Source organism: Acomys russatus, chromosome 3, assembly GCF_903995435.1.
Source record: "Acomys russatus chromosome 3, mAcoRus1.1, whole genome shotgun sequence".
NCBI classification, from domain to species: Eukaryota; Metazoa; Chordata; class Mammalia; order Rodentia; family Muridae; genus Acomys; species Acomys russatus.
The window spans coordinates 30,064,743-30,081,541 of record NC_067139.1 but is presented as its reverse complement, the minus strand read 5'-3'; the positions used below and the strand labels follow the sequence as shown (position 1 = coordinate 30,081,541).

General features: G+C 46.8%; 1 protein-coding gene across 2 annotated transcripts in view; it reads left to right on the top strand.

The window, feature by feature from the left end:
* Positions 1-1,286: 1,286 nt before the first annotated feature.
* Positions 1,287-16,799, top strand: part of Kif13a (kinesin family member 13A) — a 179,727-nt gene continuing 164,214 nt past the window's right edge. For both annotated transcript variants that reach the window (XM_051170912.1, XM_051170909.1), the window contains exons 1-2: positions 1,287-1,405; positions 1,676-1,766. In XM_051170912.1, the coding sequence (XP_051026869.1) occupies positions 1,351-1,405; positions 1,676-1,766 (146 nt within the window). In that variant the 5' untranslated portion in view covers positions 1,287-1,350. The remainder of the gene's footprint in view (positions 1,406-1,675; positions 1,767-16,799) is intronic.

The window sequence follows — 16,799 nt, the reverse complement described above, 5'->3', positions numbered from 1 at the left end:
CCGTTGGTGACAGACTGAATCCCTCATATTTAGACCACCTGCCACATGTGGTTTACCATAATAAGTATCTCTCCGCCCTCAGCGTGGCCTCTGGAGAACAGGACGAACAAAGCTGTTCTTGCTTGTGTGGTCTCTATAGCACCGCACACAGTACGAACTCAATAAAATTGTCCATAAAGTAGTCGATGAATGAGTGAATTTGGACATTCACGCAAAATCGAGATTTCCCCGGATCCAAAGTCTGTTAGGCTGGAGCGCGTTTCAAAACGCCTGGCACAAAGTAAGCGCCGCCCTCAAGCACTTGTTGAACCAAACAGAGTAAATCTGCTTCGCTCAGTTCCGCCCAGGCAGGGAGGTCTGGCTTTGGCAGAAGCACAGAATGTGTTGCTGTTACATTCTTACGTAAGAGTTAATGAATCCTCCCTGCTCTCTATACTCCTCCCATTACAAGGGCGCAAGGGAAAGAAAAAAAGCGCAGTATTTACAAACACTCGGTTCTGGTGGTCCATTTCAAATTCATTTCTAGTCTCGGCTCACCACAAAGAGTTTAAAATACAACTGCAGAGCTCGGTGTAGGGCGCCGAGGGGCGGCGCGCTGTGGATTTCGTGGGAGGCATAAGAATGGCGTGTATTAGGCCTGCGCACCCAGCACTCTGTGCAAAGCCCCTCAATACCGCCCCAGGGCTCTTGGCTGTGAGGGTGACAGCGGCCCCTGAAGGTGACTCGAGCTAGAGGCGGTGTCCGCGAGGTGCCCGCAGGCTCTGGAGTAGGGAAAGCAAAGATTCCCCCCCCCCTGCCCCCCCTTCTCTAGGCCCAGCTGCCGGGAGCCCAAGGCAGCCTTTGCTGGGCGCCCCTTCCTGGGTCCCAGCTGCCCGGAGCCCAGAGCCCGGAGCCGAATGCCTTTGCAAAGCGCTCCTTCCCGGTTCCCAGCTACCGGGAATCCAGGGCCTTTGTAAATCGTCCCTCCTCGGCTCCCAGCTCCCAGTTTGCAGCGGCCTTACATCCCGGGCGCGGCCCCCGGAGCGGAAGATGGCGACGCTGCCCGGCCCGCGGCGGCCGCGAGGGGCCGCGGTGCTGCGCGCACGGCCCGGCTCGAGCGGCTAGAGCGGCGCCTGGGCCCGCGGCCTCCTCCTGACGCCGCGCCCCGCCCCGCCCCGCGCCCGCCCCTCCCCGGGCCCGGCCGTACCCCGCGTCGCGCTCCCCCGGGATGGCCCGCGCGCCTCGGCGCTGCGTCTCGGAGCTCTCGGCGGAGCGGCGGCGGCCGCGCTCGAGGGGCGCGCGGCTGCGGCTGCGGCTGCGGCGGCGCGGCGCTTGAAGGGGCCGCGTCGGGCGGAGCAGGGCGCCGCCAACATGTCGGATACGAAGGTAAAAGTTGCCGTCCGGGTCCGGCCCATGAACCGAAGAGGTGAGCAGCTTTCCCCAGCTTTCTTTGCATTTCTGCTCCGGCTGAGGGCGGGGGTGGGGGTGGGGGGCAACTTTGCAAACTGTAGGGCGGCGGGGGTCGGGGACACCGGGTGGCTCGGAGTGGCTCCGGGTGGAGGCGGCGCCCAGGCTCTGGCCGCGGCCACTCTGTGCCCGGGGCGCCGTCTCCCTGCTTGTCCGTACCGAGCCACGCGCGCCGGCTGCGGACACGGATGCTCCACTTTGCAACATCGCCCTGCCCCTGTGCTTTCAGAGCTGGAACTGAACACCAAGTGCGTGGTGGAGATGGAAGGGAACCAGACGGTCCTGCACCCTCCTCCTTCCAACACCAAGCAGGGAGAAAGGTAAATCCCACCCCGCCGGCTCCTGCCAAGTTTGAGCCCGGAAAACCCGAGCGCGCTCTCCCATTGTTAGCGATGGTGGCTTTTAAGTTTGTCCCAAGCTCATATGGGAAGCGCTTGCAAGTGCAGGGTCCCCTTCTCTCTCCGTGCCCACCTCTACTTGTCCCCTCTTATCCAGAGCGCTGTCTCCCAGGCAGGGAACCCTGGCCAGAGTCAGTACTCCGGTTTCCAAGCTCCTAGAACGTGAAGGGACCGGATGGAGCCCTGGAAATGTGTAGCTCAGGCCACATTTTACAGATAGATAAGCCGGTGTCTGAAGTGTGCAAATGACCAACCCAAGGCCTTTATTGATGGAGTCCAGCTCCCGCGATTCTTAACGCTGTCCTGTTTGTCCCCTTTAGCGGAACTGCTTAGGGATGTTGTATGCGAAATGGGTGCTGGGAGCCTATAAAGCAAACACCTTACTTAGTTCATGGCCTAATCGTTTAAAATCTTTAGGTTGTTGGAAGTGGTGAGTTGGGATGGTGTCCAGAGAAGTAATGCGGGAATTTTGCTTTGGAAGGAAACAAATAGAGCCCTGACCTGGAGCTATTTAGACACTGGGATGGGGGACGTCTAAAAGGGGTTGCATTTTCTAGATGGCAAGGCATTTGCATTTGAAAAGTCGTAACTGTGGGATCCTTATTAATTCTGCTGTGTTCCATGCAGTGGTAGGGGAAAATGCCCCCAAAATAATCTGAATATTTGACATTTTCTAGTAAGCCCCTGAGAAGGAATTAGTTGGGATTCATTCGGTATGGCTTTGTAGGAGCTCGTAAAAATAGAAAAGAAAACTGAGATTCACAGTCAGCTTGGAAATGAGTATGAGTTGGTCCCTGAATGTCACCTGTTGACTGATGAGCTACACATAACGCGTGGATTCCGCTCTTTAGAGTTTCCCTGAAGACAGACTGTGAAGTGGGGTTTGCTACTTTATTGCTAACTGTGGCAGCTGCTTCCTTCTACAATCAAGGCCCATGGCAGGTCAGCCTTGCTAAATTTGGGGGTGGGATTGTTGTGAGGGATAAGACTGGGCATTCTAACCTTTTTGCGTTGAACCTAGAGTGTTCCATTCCCTTTGCAAAACATTCTGCATTTCCTAGTAGATTTTTTTTTTCTGAGACGGGGTCTCTCTGTGTAGCCTTGGCTGTCCTGGACTCACTTTGTAGACCAGGCTGGCCTTGAACTCACAGTGATCCTCCTGCCTCTGCCTCCCGAGTGCTGAGATTAAAGGCATGCGCCACCACGCCCGGCTCCTAGCAGATTCTTATAGTGACATTTAATGGCTAAGTTATTTTACTTTTATAGAAGTGGATGTATCTTTGGACAGTATTTTTTAGACACGTTAAAATCCTTTACAGTGTTTTTAGAAGTATGGATAGCAGTGTAGATGGTATATTTTATGGTGGCACAAGTAGATCTGTTGAGCAAACTATTTACAGATTAAATAGATGCCTATGTCATGTCACTGCTTTTTTTTTTTTTTTTTTCCTTTCAAAACTGGATCTTTATAATATTATTTCAGAAGACCACTTCTTTGGCTTCAGTTCTTTAAGGCAGCCTGGGAAACAGGTGGACTGTTTAGCTTCTCTTAGGAAGCCAAGGCTTCGGTTTCCCTGGCTTGGTATCGACGTATCACCCTTCCCTTTTCTTTTAATACTTGTAGCTGTGTGTGTGTGTGTGTGTGTGTGTGTGTATGTATGTATGTGTGTGAGAGTATGCGTGCTCATTCACTCTGAGGTGGTGGGGATGGAGCCAAGATTGGTAGGCACGCTAGGCATGTGTTCCTAACCACTGTCACCAGCTCTTGTCGCCATTCCTAAACCCTGATGATGCTACTGTTGTCTACTGTTGAATGAAGGGAAGCCTTGAAGAGAATTGATAACTCTGCATAGTTGGTGGTAAATGCTATGATCTGACTTGGTCATTCTTAGGGCCACTGGGTTAGATTTTTTAAGTTAGGATCTGTGGATTGGGGCCTGGACATGTATCTACTGGCATACTGACTTGGGTAGACCCTTATCTGAAGCTGTAAGAAGCCAGCTGAACTGTGGGGTGATCTCTTGTTCTGGGCAGACAGGTGCGACTGTGTGGCTGATGGGCCCTTTCTGGGTCTGCCCATGTCCTTACTGGCTGTTCAGTTTCTAGACCCGAGAAGTCCACACAAAGCTTCTCCGCTCAGGTTAGGATGATGGTCGGTTGTTGCAGGAAGGAAGACACCAAGTACATTTTGATGTCCACTCTGCAGCTTGGTTTCATATTTCTTCGAGGAACTTCCCCTTAAAGCAACAGCGCCTTTAAAAATAGAAACAATTCTTCCCTTGGGCTGTGGCTGGGTAATCACAACTGTGCTTTATGGTATATTTGCAATTCATTTGTGTCAATCGTTATTTTGGATAGAGCTCAGAGCAAGACAAGGGTGAGTGGGTGGAATACCGAGAGTGTAATGCAACCTTCTGGGAATTCCCAGGTTTGAAAAGTGAGAGGTCCTTAAATAAATACTGGCAGCTTGTCAGATTGAGAAGTAGTGGTTTCTGAGGTTACAAAAGATTACCCACGCATTCATAGAAGCTCAGAGTTAGTTACTGGGTCAAAGTTTTCAGTGTTACCAGTAAGAATAAGGGAGATAAAGACATTGACTTTTAGGAAAAGAAACAGGCTTCACTTTCTTTCATATCTTCTTTTATGGGACTGCATTATTAATGACCAAAAGATCAGAGAACTTCTCAGACTAAGGGTCTGAGAAGGGTTTGTTTTGAGGCTGAAATTCCAGCATTATAACACTGCACAGGTCCAGGCTAATTGCTGGCCAGCCTACAGTTCGTCAGTCTACAACGCTAAGACCTATACGACTTGTTTCTTGTAATGCCACAGCGTTGTTATCAGGGCCACACTTACAAAGTTTTCTGCCAGTACCAGGCTTGACCCACTGGAACCAAGGACAGCTGCAGACGAGCACTTATGCCAGGGGCCCTCACCTTTGAGAATTGTGGGAAGAAAAAGGAAAAAATATTTTAAATGCACCATAGTAATTGCAGAGGTGTATCTTTGCCTTTGTGTACACTGTATTGTTTGTAAACTCCCCACTTCTGTTTTGCTGGAGGCTGTGCGCTCCCTGAAGGCAGGCGCCTTGTGCTGGTTCCCCTTGTGCCCAAGGCTCCACACAGCACCTGGCACATGATAGCTGCTATGTGACAAAAGCATGAAAGGCTGTAGCTGCCGCTCAGGGTAGGTAGTCTGCTGAGGCAGCTGGCTTCAGGCTGCTCAGATGCAGGTTCACTTTGCAAGATGAGGTCAAAGTCTTTTGTTAAGGAAAGTGAAAACATTCCAGCCACAGATTACTTCCAGGCAATTCTTTGTGTAGGAATGTGGGGTGAGGAGTGGGATGTAGTGACCAGGCAGTTAGCCCTGGGTACAGAGTGAATGACAGCTCCAGGTTTGTCCATATGAATGGAATACGTCAGGCAGGGTTGTCTTCTCACCCCTGCGGGCAGCATCCCTTCCTACCCTCTTTCCTTACTTATTTTATTTCTTTGGTTTTTATGTGACAAGATCTCATGTAGCTCATGCTAGCCTTGAACATGCTAAGTAGTGGAGGCTGTCTTTGAACTCTGAACCCTCTTGCCTGTGTTTTCCAAGTGCTGGGTTACAGGCCTGTGTCACCACATCTGGTTCTTTCCTCATTTATTTATTATTCAGTTTTCTGAAGGTATAGGAATATATCTGTATATACACAGAGAAGCATGTATCTTGCTTATATATATTAAAATAAATATTTTTTGCTTTCTCTCTATCCTGGATGACAGTAATGTTTTTTTTTTTTTTTTAAAGATACAGATCTTTGTGACATGGATCTGATTCTTATATATCAGTAAAATAATATGATAAACTTATGTTCCTTAGGAGGTATTGTTACAATTTTATGTCAGTAAATTGGAAATTATACATCACAGTGAAGTTCATATCTATTCCTAGTCCAGGAGGAAAAGGGTATACTATCTGGGCCTTTAATCCCAGCCCTTGGAAACCAGAGGCGGAAGGGTGTGTGTGTGTGAATCTTTAGACCCTGAGGCTAGCGTGGTTTATATAGTGAGTCCTAGGCTATCCAGGGCTAATGATGAGATTCTGTCAAAAAACAAAAACAAAACAAAATAAAAAACCAAACAACAACAAAAACCAGGCATGGTGGCATACACGTTTAGGCAGGAGGATCTCTGTGAGTTTCAGGCCAACCTGATCATAGAGCAAGTTCAAGGACAGCCAGGGCTATTACACAGAGAAATCCATTTTCAGATGAGATTGGGCATGTTCAGCGTGGTAAGGCCGTGGACTGAGAAATCCATTTTCAAACAAACAAACAAACAAACAAACACAAACAAAAAGAAAGAAAGAAAGAAAAAAAGCATTCTGGGTAGAGTACAGGCTCTTACTTAGCAAGAGGCATTGAAGTTGTTCATTTTGTATACCCATTCTTTTCACCTTGCACACACACAGTGGACCATGGAAAATATATGGAGGAGGCCTAGGCAGAATGCTACTGCACCACTGCAGTGTGTTTTCCAGTTTACACATCGTATCACGGATGTTTCTAGAATGGTTCCTCTGTTCAAGAAAATTAAAGTATTAATTAGCAAGATAGACGCTAAGAGTGAGCGGCATGCCACGTTATGAAATCAGGTTGTGGGCCGGAGGTTTGGTCTATTGTGTGTTGGTACCTCTCTCTCTGGCTTTATTACTGAGTTGGTTATTAGGGTACATGGTAAAGTTTAGGTTTTACTAGTACAGGAAGGAGAGCATAGTCTTCCTACATGATACTGGAGTTTGAAGGAGCTTGACAGTGGAATATTTTCATTAGCTGCCGGCATTTCTAATTTGTTTCAAAATAAAGGTTCGTTGAAGTCTCATTTTTGTTGTTGTTTCTTTGTTTTTGTTTTTTGAGACAAGGTTATTCTGTGTAGCCTTGCCTGTCCTGGACTCACTTTGTAGACCAGGCTGGCCTCGAACTTACAGAGCTCTGCCTGCCTCTGCCTCCCGAGTGCTGGGATTATAGACATGGTAATCTTAGTCTAAGTCTTTTAGAAGGAAGACTAAAAGCAATTATTATCTGGCATAAAGTGATTTTAAAATGATTTGGAGGAACTGGGGATGGTGGTTCTTAACTGATCCCAGCACCTAGGATGCAAAGGAAGAATCACCTTGCATTCCAGGCAGTTGAGGATTACAGAGTGAGCCCCCGCCAGGCTGGTCTAAGGTGAGATTCCACCAATAAAACAACCTAAATAAACCAGGTGTGGTGGTGCGTGCCTGTAATCCCAGTACTCAGGGAGGCAGAACACGCAGATCTCTGTGAGTTTCAGGCCAGCCTGGTCTACAAAGTGAGTCCAGGACAGTCAAGACTACACAGAGAAACCCCGTCTTGAAACAAAAACAAAAACAACCCCCCCCCTAAATAATGGCTAGGTATGTGGCCCAGTGGTAGAGCATTTGCTTAGCATTTGTGAAGCCACAAATTGGGTTCAATCCCTACTGCTCCCCACCCAATTTTATTGTGGTGACACTTCAGACTAAATTTATAATTTGAATGTGTGTGTATAAACATGTATTATAAGGGTTCATGTAAGTATACTCTTAATGTGCAATGGCCATTTTATTTCTCTTCTAATTCATTTAAAAATGGTGGTTGGGACTTTCTGAGCTCCCCCCCCCCCCCCCCCCCCCCCCCCCCCCCGACAACTCACTAATGAGTCACAAACATATAATTTGTAACAAAACACAGCTTTATTAAGATTGTAGGCTCTGATATTTATTTTTTAATTTTTACACTGCTTCTCCTGGACCGTTCCCCTACCCTCTCTTTGTTTTGTTTGTGAGACGTTCTTGCTGTGTAACAGCCCAGGCTGGCTTGGACCATGAAGCCCAGTTGGCTTGAACTCCTTCATGTTCTTTCTGCTTCCACAGCGCTGAGTGTGCCGCACTGCCTGCTGGGAGATTCTTCCACTTGTCTTCCAAAAGTTAGGCTTATTTTTTTTTTTTCTTTTCTGCAATTACATAATTTCCAAGATCCCCTTTCTTTTGGTGTATTTTTAAAAATAGCCTCTTGTTTGTTTGTTGTGGAATTTCTCTGAGGATACTAAACACACACACACACACACACACACAGAGCTCATCATTTTGTTTGTTTTCATCCCTCCTGTCAGACACATCTGCAGCCTTACCTCTCTGGTCTCTGGCTTCTGTGGGGCAGGATGTAGATGTGGTCTTTGTTTTCAGTGCTTACCTGCTTCATTCCCAGCACACAGAACGCACTTTGTAAACTCTCTCCGCTGGTGTGATTATTTATTACTAAAAGCTTTGGTTAGCCCCCCTTTCTGCTTAAAGTACAACTAGAAAACTGGAAGCAAGAGCACAGGTAAAGGCTAAAATTGCACACCGTGGCTGTGACAGCTTTCCACTACTGTTATGACAAGCCTTAGTTGTGCTTAGGACAAAGTGCTAGGGAAGGAAACCTCTTTTAATCATATTTTTGTGTTTGTATTGCAAACATTTCATTAAGAAATTGTTTTATCCCTGCTAATTTAAGAGACATACTCCTGTTGGACTTTTTTCTTTTCTTTCTTTCTTTTTTTTTTTTTAAGGCCCTAAGACAATCCGAATGATACCAGCTGGCTAGTGTATTATTCTACCAGTTAGCCGCTTCTGGCAAAATTGAGAGATAAATGGAAAACTTGGAGGATTGTTTTCAACTGGTAGTAAAAATTACACATGCCATGGACTCGTACCTTAAAGAAAACTTACAGAAATAAGTTAACTGCAATGGTGGGCATCCCAGAGACATCAAGGCTCCTCACATTCATGTTGCCTTTCTCCAGGTCTTCTGGGGAACCAGAGCAGAGACGGTGTTTGTGTGTTTAGAATTTAAAGCTGTCTCCAGAACATTCTCAGCACAGGAAACAAAATAGCTGAGAAATGACCAGGACACATAGAAACACTCAGATCACTTTGAACCTCAACAAAATAAGAAATTAACGAGAGCTGGACAGCAAAGCAGTCAGTAGGGAAATGTGCTAACGTGTGTACGCAGTTTTCAACAATCTAGAACTGACTTAGGAGGAGTGGTGGTGCATGCTATAATCCCAGGGCTCTGGACTTGGAGGCAGGGAGATGAGGAGTTACACAAGAACCTTCTCCCAAAAATACACTTCAAAATAATTTTAAACAAATAGACAAATGGGTTGACCTATGAGATTCATCAACAGGCTTTCAGAAGAAGGTCACAATATGAAACATTTCAGGCATCAACACCTGGCAACAAGATAGTAGCACACGCAGAGTTCAGGTTTTCATATGTTTCTCTAAAATTTCATTTGGAAAAAGTAATTCTTGTATTTGTCGATGTGAGATTCAGAAGGGAAAGCGGATGGTCCGTGTAGCCCTTCTCTTGAGATAATCACTCCTTTTGCCTTGCTTGGATATTGTCATCCCTCCCGGATCCTTCTGTCCTCTTTGGCCCAGCACCATCAATTCTAAGTTCTAAATAGAAGCCCCACCTAAACGGTGAAAATGTTAGCAGCTACTCTTTCTTTAGACTCAACAGAACTCAGGGCAAGTTTACCAGCCCTGAAATAAGCCTGATTCTTTCAGACCAATTTAAGTCTCCCAAATACTGGCCTTTGAGTCATGGTCAACTCGGGCTTATTCAAGCTGAAGAGCTGGCTCTCCAAGCACTTTGTATTAACCACCCCTGTGTCGTTGCTATGAACAAAATGCCTGGCACGGACAGCCTAAGGGAGAAGATGTTTATGTTGTGTAACGGTTTCTGAAGGTCTCCGTCCGTGTGGCAAGGAAGGCATGGCAGAGTTCCTGACAGAGGGAGTGCGGCCGGCGCCAGGGGCTGGGTTATGACCTCAAAGCTTCCTGAATCTCCACAAGTAAATCGTCTTCCTTTCTCTCCCCACACAAGCTCTTATTGCTCCATCAGCCCCCAAGATGGAGCTTTCACACCGAGCTGCTTTCTTCTCAAGATCACCAGCTCTTGAATAACCCTGATTCCTTCTTACCCCAGCTCTCAAGTATTGGCCTTTTGTGGCCAACTTACTCCAATAGCATCTGGGCTCCAGAATCTGAGAGTCAGCGCTCCAAGGCCCTTCATTTGATTGAATCCAGGAATGATATCTTGTTACCATGAGACTGGGTAATTGCTCAGAGTCATTGATAAACCAGTCGAATGTTCCAAGAAAATTAACAGCTTCAAAACTATCTTCAATTAAAAAAAAAAAAAAAAGCCCAATTAAATTGCACTGCTCTTAACTCAGGAACTTGACGCTTGCTTCTCATGGGTAGCCACTGTTGCAAACTATTAGTTTAACAAGCTAAGCTTTAAGCCCAGTTTTACAACCCAAGGGCTCTCCCGCCAGGTGTGCCTGATTAAAACCCTCAGTGTCTGTTCTTCCTTGAATTGAGGAGAAGGTGGAAGGAATCAGTGAAGTCTCCTGGGTACCGTGAACTTGCTGGATGCTATGTTGTGAGGAGGCTGAGGCTCTTTTTTCCAGGCTCATGGGCCCCAGTTTCCTGTTTCAGGTCTTTGGTATTCCCAGTGGGGGACCCGTGGTTAGGTGTGCACTGTGCCGAAGTGAGAGTTCCGGGTGGTGCCTAGCACTGCTGCGGATACAACCTGTATCTCTGAGCTAGCCATCTGTAGAGCACTTTTGCCTCTTAAGTTCCTTCATTGGTACAATTGATATCTGGATTAGATCATCTGTAAGGTCTTTTTGTTTTCCCCCAAATTCTAAAATTCAGATTTACCCACATACGATACTTAAATACAGAGCCGAGTCAGACAAAGTAGGCAGCAGACAAAGCGGCTGAAATGGGCTGCCTTTTAATTTACGTCTTGTCCGAGTGTCAGGAGCTGTGGAGAGGACAAGGGAGACCGTTGGTGGGAGGCTTGGCTGGTGTGCGGTAGCTGACTTGAGGCTTGAAGGTGTCAAGTGAAATAAGACAGCGCTAGCTCCAGACATGGAGGTTCTTATCAACTAGCTGGCTGGGGCCCAGGGAGCTTGCAGATACTTGCTCTCTTTCCTCAGCTAGAAAGGTGGCTTTCCGCTGTGCCTACGGGACATTATAAAAACCTTTTGATTGGAACCTTCTAATTAGATGCCATCTTGTACAGGTGTGAGGGGTGTGTGTGTGTGTGTGTGTGTGTGTGTGTGTGTGTGTGTGTATAGCTGTTTTGTGCAGCAAAGCATGAAACATCATATAGGGTGGACTAAATGACATACCCAGAGCTGTTAGCATAAAGCTTTCTGGGGAGGCTCATGTTCTCTGCCTGGCTGGTGAGCTGCCCCCAGTCCCTGAGACAAGGTCTTACTGTGTAGCTGTCTGGCCTGAAACTTACTGTATAGACTAGGCTGGTCTCAGCTCACAGAGATCTTCTGCCTCCTAAGTGCTGGCATTTAAATTTCAGGCCACCACTACCACCTCTTTTCTTTTTCTTTTTTTTTTTTTAAATAAGTTTTCCATTTTTATATTGAATGTGTGGGGTGGTCTGTGCAACTGTGAGTGCAGGTACCCGAGGAAGCCAAAAGAGGGCGTCAGATGTGCCCTGGACCTGGAGTTATAGGTGGTTGTCAGTTCGCCGAAATGGCTGCTGGTAGTAAAAGTCAGGTCCTCTGCAAGAGCAGTCTGTGCTTTCACTAACTCTGGCTTGACTTGTTTCTGAGGGTTTTGTTACAGCCTATCAAACTGTAGTTTCTCCCTAAGACTTCTACACTTGACCTCAGCCCAAAAGCAGAGTAACCCCTTCTTTTGAGGTCAGGGCAGTGCTTTACATGACCCAGGCTAGCCTTGAGCTTTCTATGTAGCCACAGCTGGCTTGAATGTCAGAGCCTACAGCCTCCACTTCCGGAGAGCTGGAATTACAGCTTTGTCCTTTTTCTTCATAAGCAGGATGGAGATTTGGCTCCCTGTAGCCTTTATGAGTCTGGACTGCAGGTGTGATGAGCTTTGCTGCTGTCAAGCTCAAGGAAGGCATCTGTTTGCCATTCTGTGAGGAAGGAAGCAAGTTCTGGGCCTTTGGTTTTTCTTTCTTTCTTTCTTTTTTCTTTTTTTTTAAGACATGGAACCGGAAGGAAGCTTCTGAGGAAAGGGAAGCTTAGCCCTTCTCAGTCAGCTTTTTGTGCTGGCTCTGAGAGACACTCCCTGGACTACCCAGCCATCACCAGTGCCCACAGACATTCACAGCTCTCAAGCTGGGAGACTCAGAGGAGAAGCAGGCGGGGGGAAAGGGGAGAATGCTGGTGAACTATGCAGGCATATTCTGTTTTGAATGGTTTTATGCACAAAGTCACCCTGAGCTCTGGATGTAGCCACAGAGCTTTGTGCAGTTTGTGGCAAAAGGTAAATAAGTCTTTAAAAACACTAAACATTCTAGCCTGGAGTTTAGTGAATCAGTCAGCAGTGGGTGCTCTTCCTGCCCGCCTACCTTGCTCGGCTTCGGGGGTGGAGTGGGGTGGGGTGGGGGTGGGGGAATGTTCACGATTTGTAGCTGAGGGCTGCAGAGACAGCTCAGCAGTGAAGATTGCTTGCTGATTGCTGTTCCTGCAGGTCAGAATCCCATTCCTACAATCCACATTGGATGGCTCACAACTACCTGTGACTCTAGTCTAGGTGATCTGACGCCCTCTTCTGGCCTCTACAGGCACCTGCACACATACGCACATGCCCACAACAGCCCATGTACATAAATTTAAAAACACTAAAACCTGAATGATTTGTATCTGAGGATGTGATGGGAGGTTTTAAGTGGAATGAGGTTTTGATATTTTCCCTTTTCATTTTCTACCCTTAACTGCCTCTCTTTATGTAGTTCACTGACGTGTAGGCCTCATGGTTCAAACCGGAATGGGAAGGTAGAATGGTTGCATGGCGATGTTGTCACCGTTGAGGAAGGTCCTGAGAAACTACTCCTATTGAGGTCATTGCGCGGAGAGTGGCGGTAGGGAGGGCTTATCAAGATAGTGGTGTTCAGTTAAGCAGCGTGGATCCAGTTAAACATCTGAAGCTTTGCTATAGAGTTACAAAGAGAGAGCAAGTGGGGGAACTTCAGCATGGTGGTGCCTGCTTCTCAGGTTGTCTTGGAGCCTTGAGGCATTGCTGGCTTTGATGGTCGGTTAGTTAGTATTCACCGGTCTACATCGTTGTCATGTGATCCACGATGTCAGTGGCTTTTCTGGAATTGTTGTGCTGCCGTTATCCTAACAATGTTTTTCTTGTTTAATCCTCTCTAGCCGTGCTGTTATTTAGTCAGTTATTTTCTCCTCAAAGACTAACATACAGCTATCCCTTGGATTTCAGACCTGAGAATGAAAACAAATCAAAACAAACAAACAAAAAACAACCTTACACTTCTAGAAAGAAAACCTAGAGTTTCCCAACTTCCCTTAACTTGTTCCAAGCAAGCAGCAGGAAGACAAAAAGAGCCACAAAAAGAGCCAGGGAAGGGGTAACCTCAGAATTTAACACTAGCCAATTTTACTTTTGGATTTTTAAATTTAAATTTTTTTCTTATTCTTGGTTTGTTTGTTTGTTTGTTTTTTGAAACAGGGTTTCTCTCCATAGTCCTGGCTGTCCTGGAACTCAGTGTATAGACCAGGCTGGCCTTGAACTCAGAGATCATCTGCCTCTGCCTCCCACGTGCTGGGATTAAAGGTGTGTGCTATAATACTGTGCTCAGCTCTTTTTATTGAAAAATTGACACGTTCATTTTCTCCTCTCCTGGAGACTGAAGGGATATTAATATAGTTGGCCCCGGACAGTGGTATGCAGTTGGATTTCCCTGATGTCTGCTTTGTCTACCGGAAGAAGAATTTGAGTTTCCTGGGCTTTTTGGGTCTTCGGTTACTGCAGAGCACAGATGGTTATAGGATTTCACCACCTTAAAACACTGGCCAGTAGGGTGTGATAGCGAGTGTCTGTAGTTCCAGCTACTAGGAGGCTGAGACAGGAGGATGGCTAGAGCCCAGAAGTTAGAGTAGACCAAAAAAATAAAAATAAAATAAAAATGGCCAAGGAGTTGCCTTTATTCTGATCTATATTGAATTTTCTTTAAAAATTTTACCTTTCCTTGTTTGTTTTGTGTATGTGGCCATAGTGCTGTGTGGTTATAGAGGACAAAGAACAGTGTGAGGGAGTCGCTGCTCTCTTTCCATGGTCATCAGGCCTGATAGTGACTTGGTGAGCACCTCTGCCCCCTGAGCTGTCTCTTCAGCCTAACCCTGGGTTTTCTAAGTGGCAGGCTATGTCTGTCTGTCTGTAATGGGACATACTGAGCTAATCCACCATTAGTAGTTAGCCTATGCAGGATTTTTTTTTTTTTTTTTTTTTTAAGTTATTGTAAGCTACCCTGGGCAGGTTGAATGTCCCTTGTTGGAAATGCTTGGGACTAGAAGTATTTCAGCCTTCTGACTTAGTCAAACTGCGAAGTATTTGTGTGCACATAATGAGGCATCATGGGGCTAAGGGCCAAGTTGTTTCATCTATACTTTATACACCTAGCCTGCAGGTGACTTCATGCAATGTATACGGTGCACTCGTGTTCTGCCTGTGACATATCTCAAGAGCTCAGGTATGGAATTTCCTATCTGGGACATAGCTGCCCTCAAGAAGTTTCGTGTTTTAGGATATTTAGGAGTTTAGACTTTCAGATTTAGAGCCACTTAATCTGCTTCTGAACCACAGCTTTCACTCGACGTGGAGAAACTCCGTGTTTGCCTTTTGCGGTGTTTCTGTAGAGATCAGTGGCACGTAAGGAACCAGCTTTGTGTAATGCCTCAGGCATGTGTGTCGTGTGTGTGTGATGTGGTTGTGTGTCGGCCTAGACCCTGGAGCCATGTCCAAGCTTTTGTCGTTGTGTGGTAAGGCTGTCATGTACAAATTTAACTCTTGAGAACCACACAATAGTTATAAAAAATACTCATACAGAAAAAAGCATCTTTGCAGCTCTGAGTTGGACCACATTCAGAGGCATCCTTGCCATACACAGCTAGCTGTCCGGGTGCAGTGGACTAGGGAGACAAACTGCTTCTTGGAGTCTGATTCTACCACTTTCTAGCTGGAAAATCCAGGACGGACCCTTAGCTTGGCGCACAGTGCCTCAGTTTCCACAGCTGAGTGTAGTGATAGAAATACAGACAGTAAAGGGCTGTGAGGCAGGCAGGTGTTGACAGTTCTATTTTTACTACCCTGGGACACGTGAGGATGGCCGACTGGCTTTGCTTCCCCTGTGGCTTCTTATTCATTTTAACTTTCAACAAGGAAGTTCCTGTCTGGTACCTAAAAATAGCAGTTTAGGAAAAAAAAAAAAAGACAGGGAGAAAAGGAAGGAAGGAGGGAAGGAAGGAAGGAAGGAAGGAAGGAAGGAAGGAAGGAAATCTTAGGGAAATATAGTGTGGCTCACTCCTATAATCCTAGAAATGAAGGCCAGGGAGCTCCTGCCCCTTCAGGGTCTCTCACCAAGAGACCCTACCTCAAACAAGTGAATAAAGCAAGTCTCACAATTTTATCTCTAAGTCTTACGGTTTTCTGACAACCTTTTATTTAAATGAGGCATACATTTAAAAATTTTTTTTGTTTTATTATTTTTAATTATGTGTATGGGAATATGCCAACTGAGTGATGGTGCCTGTGGATGCTATGGGCATTGGTCCCCTTGGAGCTGAGAACGGGTGAGTGTTAGCTACCAGGTGTGACTTAGCCACCCAGACTTCTCCCTAGCACACAGCATGCATTTTAATGATTTCCTGTCGGGGTCTCCAATCAGGCACACCCCACTTCTTAGCTGACAGGATACCAGGCACACTACTCTCTCAGATGGGCACAGTGTGTTCTGTGGAGAGGGAACCTCCTTATTTATTGGTCGCCCTTTGTCCCTTGGGCAGTTGGCAGTTATTCATTTAGGCGAAGAATTTGTGTTTAGAATCTGTGCAATGTGAATTACCCGCGGGGAGGAAGACTTCCTGAGGAAGAGCGCGTGTGCATAAAGAATGAAGCTGGGGCCTGGGGCCTAGGGGTGCTGCACCAAAGAGGCAGAAGGTGGAGGGGAAATTTCCGCGTATTGCAGCCTGTCTGGTGTGCAGAGGAGGCCACACGTGCATGCGTGGCCTTTCCTTCCCTCTGCCATGTGCATCATCTTGGCTGCGTTCAAGCTTCGTGGCTATGAAAAGGAGAAGCGCAGGTGTGTAGCTAGGCTTTTGTTTGTTTGTTTTTGTTTTGGTAACTTGATAAAAAAGTAGGATCATCTGGGAAGAGGGAAGCTCGCCTGAGAAAAATGCTTCCATCAGATTGGCTTGGGGCAAGTCTGTAGGGGAATTTTCTTGCTTAATGATTGATGTGGGAGGGCCAGGCCCACTGGGGGAGGTGCTGCCCTTGGGCATGTGGTCCCGGGAGGTTATAAGAAAGCAGGCTGAGCAAGCCATGAGGAGGAGGAGCAAGCCTGTAAGCAGCATTCCTCAGTGGCCTCTGCTCAGCAGTGCCTGCCTCCAGGTTCTTGTCCTGGCTGTCCTTCCTGAGGGACTGTTAGCTGTAAACAGAAATAAACCCTTTCCTCCCCAAGCTGGCTCAGTGCATGGCTTTATCACAGCAGTAGACACCTAATGAAAGAACAGATGTCTCGCTCTTCGCTTTGCCCCTCCTCTCTCCCACCGAGCTGTCACTCCTCAGGCTCACCTTGGAAGCAAAGAAAGAACACAATGGGGGATCAGAGTAGAAGGTAGAATATGGAAAGGAGAGCAAGGAAGGGAGAGAAGAGGTATGAGCCTAGAGGAAATTGACTCTCCAGACCACACTGAAAGCTGCCTTCTAGAAACCACAGCAGGCTGGGCTCTGGGAGGCGAGGTCCGGTTAACCGCGCCTGGTCCTGCCGCTGAGCAGGGTAAGGAGTCTGCAGTATGCCTTAGGTCACCTTGGGCCTCAAATCAGAAAGAGAAAGCCTTAAACATGTGC